The sequence below is a fragment of the Sinocyclocheilus anshuiensis genome, unplaced genomic scaffold (genome assembly GCF_001515605.1).
Source record: "Sinocyclocheilus anshuiensis isolate Anshui unplaced genomic scaffold, SAMN03320099.WGS_v1.1 scaffold1239, whole genome shotgun sequence".
Taxonomy (NCBI): domain Eukaryota; kingdom Metazoa; phylum Chordata; class Actinopteri; order Cypriniformes; family Cyprinidae; genus Sinocyclocheilus; species Sinocyclocheilus anshuiensis.
In genome coordinates, this window is record NW_015540949.1 from 227,346 (window position 1) to 238,257 (window position 10,912).

At 38.1% G+C, this 10,912-nt stretch overlaps 1 protein-coding gene across 1 annotated transcript; it reads left to right on the top strand.

The window, feature by feature from the left end:
• Positions 1–240: 240 nt before the first annotated feature.
• LOC107689897 (soluble guanylate cyclase 88E-like) lies at positions 241–9,611 on the top strand. The gene is made up of 16 exons (XM_016488075.1): positions 241–368; positions 456–588; positions 1,240–1,414; positions 2,312–2,403; positions 2,503–2,760; positions 2,929–3,070; positions 4,227–4,352; positions 4,543–4,663; positions 5,332–5,461; positions 5,693–5,839; positions 6,031–6,177; positions 7,187–7,343; positions 7,485–7,594; positions 7,764–7,853; positions 8,687–8,805; positions 9,243–9,611. The coding sequence occupies exons 1-16, from the start codon at positions 241–243 to the stop codon at positions 9,604–9,606; spliced, it is 2,439 nt and encodes an 812-aa protein (XP_016343561.1). The 3' UTR covers positions 9,607–9,611.
• Positions 9,612–10,912: the final 1,301 nt, after the last annotated feature.

Sequence of the window (10,912 nt, forward strand, 5' to 3'; positions counted from 1 at the left end):
TTAAACTGGACAGTTTAATAATATCAGAGATGAGTTATATGTTTGCATCTTCAAGTCCTCTATAAATCTCTGCTTGTTTATGCACCTTGTCTATTTGGGCATTATATTGATTTTTGCCATCTAAAAGCCTAACTAAAAGCCTCTTGATGTCACTGAAGCGTCTCAGATCCAGGTATTGTGCTCGCTGCAGGTTGATCAGATTTCTGGGGCAGTGTAGTGGAGGTTCCAAACCCCCTGAAGATGTATGGCCTGTATTTGGAAGCGGTGAATGACTACATTAATGAATCATATGGAGAGGACGTATGGAGGCTAATCGAGGCCAGAGCGGAGATCCCGCACCTCAAATTTGTTCGACACCAGATGTACAAGTAAGTCCTAAGAGTCGCATTTCTGATAAATGAAGTGTCATAGATTGCATCTGTCTAAGTTAACAATGCTGGTGTTTGTTATTCCAGTGATAATCTGATTTTAAGATTGGCAAAGGCAGCTGGAGAGGTTTTGGGGAAAACTCACGATGAGCTGATGTATGCTTTCGGGGTCTACATGGTCAAGCGGATAGGAAACTATGGCTATGAGAGGATCTTAAAGGTGATTTTCAAACATGATAGACTCTGTATTTGTCAGGTACTCATATAGGATTTCTTATTATTATTATTCTTTTTTTTTTTTTGGAGAAATTAATACTTTCATTCAGCAAGGTTGCTTTAAATTGATCAAACGTCACAGTAAAGACTTTTACACTAAAAATCTATTTCAAATAAATGCTGTTTAACTTCCTATTCATCAAAGAATCCTTAAATAAAAAGTATCAGTTGACAGTTGACACACAAACATTAAGCAGCTCAACTGTTTCTGACATTAATAACAAGAAATGTCGAGCAGCAAATCAGCATATCAGAATGATTTCTGAAGGATCATGTGACACTGAAGACTGGTATAATGGCTTCTGAAAATTCAGCTTTGTCATCATAGGAATGACATTTTAAAATACAGTATATTAAAACAGACAACAGACAACTAAAACAGTTATTTAAAACTGTAAAAAATATTTCATAATATTACTGTTTTTTTTTACTGTTTTTTTATCAAATAAATGCAGAACATAAGACACATAAGTGAACGGTAGTGTTTAACATTTTGCTTTTAGTTTTCTTTATTTGGGCTTTCTCAATGGTTAACTGTACAGTTGTATACACATTTTACACAGCTTTTAAATCCCTTCTAATATCTACGTCTCAGGTACTGGGGCGCAATGTACGAGATTTCATCAATGAGCTAGATAACCTGCATGAGTACTTCCGTTTCTCCTTCCCAAAAGTCCAGCCGCCCAGTTTCTGTGTAGAGGAAGAATGTGAGACGAGTCTTACCCTGCACTACCGTTCAACCAGGAAAGGATTCACACAGTTCGTCAAAGGTAATAGTGCTGAGTTATGTTCTTAGATGCATGTTGTGGAGAGTGTATTCAGACCAGCAGCAGGTTTGATAGTGTGATGTTGCTTTTATACAACAGTTCAATAAACAATACGTCATTCATATATGTTTTATATGATCAGCTACTTTGTTGCTCCGCCAGTGCAAATGTTTCCAAATAAAGCCAAAGCAAAGTTAAGTACTGAGCATCTCGGAGCAACATGTACGAATAAATCGACTGGATGAATGATTCAGTGATTCACGTATTAGTCACTTGCTTCATTCCTGAATTAATCAATGCTTTGTACAAATCTGTTGAATGAATGATTCAGTGACTCACTGACACTCATTTATTTAAATAGGTTTAAATCAATGATTCAACGAGTAATTTATAAAGATCATTGCCACCTGTCGCCACCTACTGGCATGAAGTAAACTGCAGAAAGAGTCACTGAAAAATTGCCACCACTAACGTAAATTCAAGGGCAGAAATGAACTGTTTTATAATAATTATTACAGGTCAAGGACTTAGATTTCCGCCTGACTTCACCCAATCTCAACTAATATAATTTACATCCAAAAACTGTACAATAGCTTTCTACTGAGCTTCCCTATATGTACATAATGAATCTGCTTTTTACATCTTTTATTCTTTGAACAGTTACCATATTAACAGGATGAGATTATTGGTGACTTCAGTATGTGTGCTTTCTGAAACTGCACATTAAAATTATTGAGAGATGTGAGGTAAAATAATGATCTGAAAGTAAAGCTTAGATAATAGAGATGTGGTAAAATGATGTTTGACTAGATCTTACACAATGAAAGCTGGTCAGTCAGTCCACAGTGTTGCCTCAGCCTGTTTAAAATTCAAATAGCGTCTGTTGTGACTTCTCTGTAGGGCAACTCTCTCAGGTGGGCCGACAGTTTTACAACACAGACATTGAGGTGGAGATTCTGTCTAAAGAGGAAACAGAGAAAATGACATATGTGGTAGGAGTCCAAACAGACATTTACCTTCCTCTGTTTACACAAACCCAGCTCTGTTATTCTTTATTTCTCACGTTTCTGATCTTCTCACTCTCTCTGAAGGTGTACAAGATGAATTTTGACAATGCAGCGTTTAAGCACCGTATGCCCCAGCAGAAAACAGCTCCAGGCTATGAGAAACTGCCCATGAAGCGAGGAATCTTTTTTGACATGTTCCCCTTCAGCGTGATATTCCGTAGGGACATGACCATGTATCGGATTGGAGACGGTTTGAAAGAGGTGTTTTCTGATCTGCAGGGCAAAAAGGTCAATGAGGAGTTTACCCTGGTGCGACCCATGCTGGAATTCAGCTGGGATAATGTGAGTGAACGGAAGGGTAGGAGAACAGATCCAAAGCCAAAGCAGCATGAAAGTAACCGACAACTTAAGAGTTTTAGACGAGCCATCTAAAAAAATGTTTATGCTTTCTTTTCTTGCTCTTGGCATTTATGTCCTGAAAAAGCGTTTTGTTGCTGTGTGCTCTTTCAGATCTACACCCACCTCAACAATGTGTTTGAACTGCTGTCTAAGGCTGTGGTAGAGAGCAAACAGAAGGTCAACATCCCTAAACTCAGCAAAGAAGAACCAGTGGAGAAAGAGGAAAGTGAAAAACCCAAGAAGGAAGAGAAAGGTATAGTGCTTAGACTAGTATTAGTGTGTGATTACTTAGTATTAAATTAGTACTAGAATGTGGGGCAAATCAGAATGTTTTCACAATTTTTAAGCTGATTTTGGGGGAAATCGTCTCAGGTTACTTATGTAACCATGGTTCCCTGAGTAGGGAACTTTGAACTGCGTCCTCTAGGGGTCGCTATGGGGAACGCCTCGTCGTGACCCGTGTCTGAAGCATACATTGAAAAAACACCAACAACACGTTGGCCGGCGACAGCCCATGACATCACTACCGGTGCGATTATAGTATAAATAGGCGCCGGGAGAACATGTCATTCACTTCTTCGTCTGATGCTTGCGTTCGAAGCATGGCAGGAAGCCTAGAGGACGCAGTGTCTCGTTCCCTACTCAGGGATCCATGGTTACATAAGTAACCTAAGACGTTCCCTTTCAAGGGAACTTCGAACTGCGTCCTCTAGGGGTCGCTATGGGGAACGATATACCCACGCCGCCATGCTGAGGGGAGTGCGGGCCAGAACCATGGCAAGCACTAAGTACCAACTTTACCATTTTCATGGTGAGTTGCCCCTGGGACGTCAGACGGCTGTCGATTCACCAGTGGGAAAATTTCCTCACCGTCACAACCCTACCGCATGGTCCAGGAAGTATGAATACACAATATCGACGAGTGAGGTAACACTGCAAGTCGAGCACCTGGTTTCTGAATCCAGCAAAGGGGTTAGCGACCCCTAGAGGACGCAGTTCGAAGTTCCCTTGAAAGGGAACTGTATAACTCAATGTCAGTACAACACACTCATTGGCAGCTGAAAACATCTATTGTATTTTATATTTATATTAAACTAACATGAACACAAAAAGTAAATTTCTAAGAACTTGTCATGGGTTTTAAACTAGACTTCTACTGTACGGCACTGACCCATGTGTAAAGAAATCTTCTGAAAGATTTTTTTTTCAATTCTGTGGAATTTTGCTGAGGTTTCTGCAGAATTCTGCGCTCACATATTCCACACGGGCCTAATGACAGCTAAAATCACACTGACCAATCAGATCCTCAGACATCACACCCAAATGCCTTGCCTCTACACAGATTGAAGCAGATAATATTCTAAAACATCTCATGCTGACTTCCGTCACTGCCTCTGCTGTTCTCTCAGATATTAAAGTGATGGAGGAAATGAAGGGGACGGATCAGGAATACAGCAGCGCTCTGACTCCGTACAAAAGCTCGGCTAATTCTGGAGGAGAGGACATCGAGCTGCTGGCTTTTCAGACTGTCACCGGTTAGACACATTACAGTAAAGTGATGCTCTAAATGAGCAGCAATGAGAAATTTTATCAAGTCAATAAAATAACAATCATTATTCTGTGATTTGGGAACTAAAATTGACTCAGAAATCACCTCTAGATTATCCATATGAATGCAAATCTTCTGTCTATGCAGTGAAAAATGAAACGTCCTCTCTCGTGTAGGCAAGTGCAGTGAAACCATATTTGAAGACATGCGGGAGCCCCCTAAAAAGCCTCTCCACCTCAAGGGCCAGATGAAGTATGTCCCTCAATGGGACTCCCTCATCTTTCTAGGAACTCCCATGTAAGCCCTCATAATCTCACACGTTTACAACATTGAGCTAATGGAAAACAGTAGTTTAGTTATTGCCACATAACCCTGACAATCAAGTCATTTCAAAGGGACCGTATCCTGCACTCAAACCGTTTTAGTTTAATCCCGAGATCGACTTATTACAATATAAAAATTTCCTCCCCCCCCCCCAAAAATGTCATTATTTAATTTTAAAAGACCATTTTCCACTTTCTCTCTCTCTCTCTGACCTCCCTGGTTTTGCTTAATGATCCATATTTTACATTGGACATAATCCAATACTGCAGCAAAAATGTTCAGTGCCCAAAGGCAAACAAAAATATGTATTTTCTACTCTCTTTAAAGTTAATAAGCCCATTTAATTTCTCAACTATGAACAATTACATGGTTAGTTGGCTTTTTTATCATTTGCATTAGCATATTTCTTCCCCTACTGTCCATGAGCCAATCAGAACAGACCTGTTACTCGCCATTTGAAAACTACTAGTCTATATAAACACATCTAACTCAATTCAATTCTTTTTTCCATAATATGGCCCCTTTAAAATGTGTAATTATGAGTCTACAATTGTCAGACTGTCTCTAGTTTAACCACAAAAAAGGCTGATTATAGCTAAAAATGCTGAAGACTGTCTTAAACCGTATTCTCCTTTGTACAGTATTGAGACAGTGGAGGACATGATAAAAATGGGTGTTTACGTCAATGATTTAAACTTGCACGACTCCAGCAGAGAGCTCATCCTGGCAGGAACACAGCAATCAGCCGAGCTGCAACTGGCACTTGACCAGGTATGATTACTGCACTGATGCCACCGAGTTCAAAATCTAGACTTCTACCACCATCCATAAAGAGACACATTTTATTTCAGTTTATATAAAAGGAGTTATGTAGCAGAATTTCTGGCACGGACTGACTCAAGTCTATTAAGCCGTTTAATAAGCATAGAGTCTCTGGCTGTGGCTATGCATCTAGAAATAACATGCAAATGACAGGCCGAACTCTTACTGTGCCACCTACAGGAGCAGCAGAAGTATGCACAGCTGCAGGAGATCATTAAAAAGCTGGATGAGGAGAAGAAGAGAGGAGACTCCCTGCTGTACGCCATGATCCCCAAAGCAGTGGCAGACCGACTGCGCAAGGGAATCACAGCACTGGAGACATGTCAGGTGCACACTCTACTGGCACAATAAAGCACACCATTTATATGAATTTCTCTTAGTATTGAGTCACCATTGTGATTTTGACTATATCAAGATCTTAAGAGAGATAATGAATTACAATGAAAAGCCGTCTGTTTTTCCTCTAGTGCTCTCCTGCTGTTTTTAAGTGGCGTTCTTGATCTGTTATCTCCCTCCAGGTGTTCCCAGACGTGACCATCCTGTTCAGCGATGTGGTGAAGTTTAATGAGATCTGTATCCACATCACCCCCATGCAGGTGGTGGACATGCTAAATGAGATCTACATCGTTTTTGACACACTCAGCGAAAAGCACAATGTTTATAAGGTAACATAAGTAACTCAAACGAAAGCCACATGACATGACAAAATAGCTTCAAGAATTGAAGAATACCTTCAGAATTTGCACAAAAGACCTTCAAGGCAGTGGTCTGCTTTTTCTTTACAATAGAGTCACAATATATCAGCACCATTTCAGTCATCTGCCTATTTTAGAGATTTTTTAATGTATACATATCAGTCAATAGTGGACACATGACTGTTCAAAAGTTTGGGGCTGGAAAGATTTTTTTCATGTTTTTTAAAGAAGTCTCTTCTGCTCACTAAGGATGCATTTATTTAATCAAAAATACAATAAAAACAGTAATACAATTTTTCTTTTTTTTTTATGTAATTTTACTGTGATGGCAAAACTGAATTTTCAGCAGCCATTACTCCAGTCTTCAGTGTCGCTGAACCTTCAGAAATCATACTAATTTGGTTCTGAAGAAACATTCTTATTATTATATCAACACAACAGTTGTGCTGCTTAATATTTTTGTGGAAACCAAGATACATTTTTTCATGGTTTTTGATAAATTGGTGAAAAGAAGAGCATTTATTTGAAATAGAAATCTTTTGTATTTTTTATTTTTTTATTTGACTGTCACTTTTGATCAACTTAATGCATCCTTGCTGAAATAAAAGTATTAATTTAATAAATTAATTAATTTAATTTAATAACCTTACAGATCCCACTGAACTTTTGAACAGTGGGATCTGTATGGAAAATGAATATCCATTTATTATACATTATAAATGTCTACATTATAAATATATTTTTAATATCGAACATGACATGAAAATAATTTTGGATGTATACTTTGGTTGAAAACCAGAGCATTCTCAATATAAAACCGTAAAATATCGGCTTAGTGGTATCTGCCAAAATTTTTATATCAATGCATCCCTATTTTCTACTATTAAATATTTCTAATTAAAGTTTTTTAATCTTTACTGTCATTAAAACCTTCAAAATCGAGTGAAATGGCATGCAACAAATTCTCTTGCCCCCTCAGGTGGAGACCATTAGGGATGCCTATATGGTTGTGGCAGGTGTGCCCAATAAGACCACATTCCATGCCCACCACATCTGTGACATGGCTCTAGACATGCTGAGCTCCATCGATCACCTAAAAGACCCCTCCACCGGGGACAACATCCAGATCCGTGTCGGTGGGTGAACCCGGACTCACACAGCATCACATAACAAAGCCACTGTAACCCTTTCATCTGATCTTTTCTCTACATGCCGCACAATGTGAGAAAGTGATTTAGACAGTCTTTTTAAACTCTTTTGTGGTGGTCTTCACACAGGCATTCACTCTGGAATGGTGGTCGCAGGTGTGGTGGGTCTGAAGATGCCCAGGTATTGTCTGTTTGGAGACACAGTAAACACGGCTTCTCGGATGGAGTCTAATGGCGTGGTGAGCCACTTTCTTATGCTGTACTGAGAAAAATTAACAGCCTCTAATAACTAAACAAAACTGTCTCATCATGCAATAGAAAATATTAACGAGTAATTCTAAATTCATTTTAAAGAGAATGCAGTTAATTAAAAAGCTAATTGTAATCTCTCTCTTTCTGTGCGGCTAGGGCATGCAAATCCACATCAGTCAGACCACCAAAGACCATCTGGAGCATGAACCATACATCATCGAGGAACGAGGAAAGATTTTTGTTAAGGTACTACAATAAATAATCAACCTCATCATCTTCACTGCCAATATCAACAATGTTATGCACAGTAAAACTATGTACATGATTTTTTTTTATGTTTTTTTTTAACAGGGCTGCAGTAAAAACAGAAATATAGTGAAATATATTCATTTATTTTTAAAATGTAATTTATTCATGTGATGGCAACACTAAATCTTCAGCAGCCATTACTCCAGTCTTCAGTGTCACATGATCCTTCAGAAATAATTCTAATAGGCTCAGGAAACAATTATTATTACTATCAATGTTGAAAAGAGTTGTACTGCTTCATATTGTTGTGGAACACATGATACATTTGTTTCAGGATTTTTTGATTAATAGAAATGTTAAAAGAACAGCATTTATCTGAAACAGATTTTTTTTATTTAGCTGAAACAGTACTGTCATATTTGATCAATTTAATGCATCCTTGCTGAATAAAAGTATTAAATTCTTAAAAAAAAAATCTTACTGATCCCAAACTTTCAAATGGTAGTGTATTAGGTTCTCCCACAAAATAAGCACAGTACAGAACTAAACACTTCTTTCAGAGCCACAGTTTATTGCAAGTCTTTCATGTAAACCAAATACTTGCCCAAAAAAAGTGCACTCAGTAATGTAAATTTCCAATCCACTCCATGTCAAATAAAACATTTCCCATTAAATTGCTTTATTTCATGTGTGTGCATATGATTTTAAGCATATTTTCATTAGTACTCTTCTCTGGGACAAACATTTGAGTGTTACTTTATATGACTCATACTGCAAGCAAATAACGTCTTAAATTAGTGTAAAATCAACTCTAATCTCTCTTAATTAAGGGTAAAGGTTATATGAAGACATACTGGCTGAAGGGAAAGACAGATCTCTCATTTAAGACTCCAGCAGAGCTCAGATACAGCAATGAGCAGAAAGACTCAGAAGACAGAAGCTCAAATGGGTGAGTTTGGAAAAACACGACACTATGGGCTCTATCCTGCTGAAATGACCCAAATTCTAACAGGTGGACAAAACTTAACTGGTAAAACTGGTTGACAAGCATAATAGTTGACTAAGGAACTTTTGCAAGTCCAAAAGGCCTAGTGGGAACACTTGCATACCAACAAACAAAAAACACAACATATGCAGGCAGCTGGTCTTCTTAGCAAGCATTTAATATATGATGGCCTCACATAAAATGCTCATTTAGTATTCTCTGCAGTTTAGAAAGAATCGTTTTGATGCATGAAACATAATATGACTTACCTGCCAATCAATTGAGCATGCACCATTCAATCCATCAGTTTTTTTTTATGTTCTCCAGTAAAATATCCTAACAAAAAGTCTTTACAGTAGTGTTTCTGTCTTCTTCCATCTTCAATGTGTTTTTTCCTTTAGTTCCACTTGCACCAACAGCAAACATTCCCTGTCAAACATGAACACCCCCAATGAGGAGCAGACTGAGGGCAAACCCACTCCCCCTGACCTGCCCCCTGACACCCTGCCAGCACTAGAGGGCGCTCCAGACCCAAACACATTCACCAATGAGTCCCAGAACAAAGAAAAGGTTAAAAAGACAAAGAATAACAAAGGAGGGAAGGCAGAGAACGCTTCTGGTAATGCGCAGGAAAGCACTCCCCCTGCTGGCAGTCAGGAGAATGCAGCTCCTGCGCTAAACGACAAAAAACACCGTTTCAGAAGCCAGTACTCACGATTACCAGCTAACCTCCCCATGCGAAGCACAGCCTGCAATCTGCTGTGAATAACCAGGAGAGGTTGATAAAATACTTTTTATTATATAACAGATAGATCAGATCAGTTCTAGAATGGTCAGAAAACTGCATTTGTGGCAGCAAATTCTGGGATTAAATCAGGTGAATAAATGTGAATGAATGAACACAAGCACAAATCATGGTTTAATGCAGACTTCATTTAGTTGTGCCATACAACACAGGTAACTAAATTATATGAATCACAATAAAAGAGGACGTCCAAAGCCTGGGTATCAAAAATAAAGTGCTGTTCGGCTGCTATACTTCCTCTTTAAAGAGTTTGAATAATTGTATTTGAATGTTTTATTAATATCAACACATGTGATATGTTCAAATCTCTCTGTATTGAGTATATTAGCATGTACAGTTACAGCATTTATGTTAAACTTTAGAGAGGTTCACTGTGATACATGTGCTGAATACCTGTATCCATTCAGTTACTGACAACAAAGAGTCTTATATGTTAAATGTGATTGTTTACAGCTTACGTTTTATTTTATTGTTTGATGAGCACTGTAATATTGCTGTAAAACACATACTTTGCTCAAGTAAGAGCGAACACATCAGATAAAACCAAGTGACCTAAATAAAACATGTGAACACGTGCTCACCCGAAGACATACACCCACATTTAGACAGGCCTACACACATGTAAACACACTGAGATACAAGATAAACCAGGAAACAAACACTAGCATTACATACTTACCACTTGAACTATTTCTGTCTCTTAAGCCACAAATAAAATGCACTAATGTTACTTTAAGAAAAAAAAAAAAAAGTAAGAGCACAAATGATATAATAAGAAAATGTAACAGAAATCTGGAAATGTGGGGCTTTTTTTTTTTACCAGATTAAGACAGTCATGACATTTACATTATCACAAATATCACAAAATACAAAAATACAAAAATTCATTAAACTGTAGCTAACTGGATATTCATTGTTTTATCTCTGAAACACATTACACACTTGCACACACACAACATGTCAGATATCATTCAACGATAAAGAGGAAGCCATCAGGAAACCACTTAAGCGACACTTCCTGACTGTTGTCTTGGAGACGAGCTTAATTCTTACTTTGCCTGAACGCTCTTAGCTTTGCAGAAAAACACAAATGTCATGTTTTCAATTTCAATCTCATACAAACGGAGGAGAAAACTATTGTAACTTGAGATTTCAGCCGAGGTGATGGATCTAAGTGATACTACAGATTGTAAACATGACTTTCACAAATCAAGCCAGATGCATCCATTCCTTTTGTAGTCTTTATGCATTAGGGCTTAAGTCCAG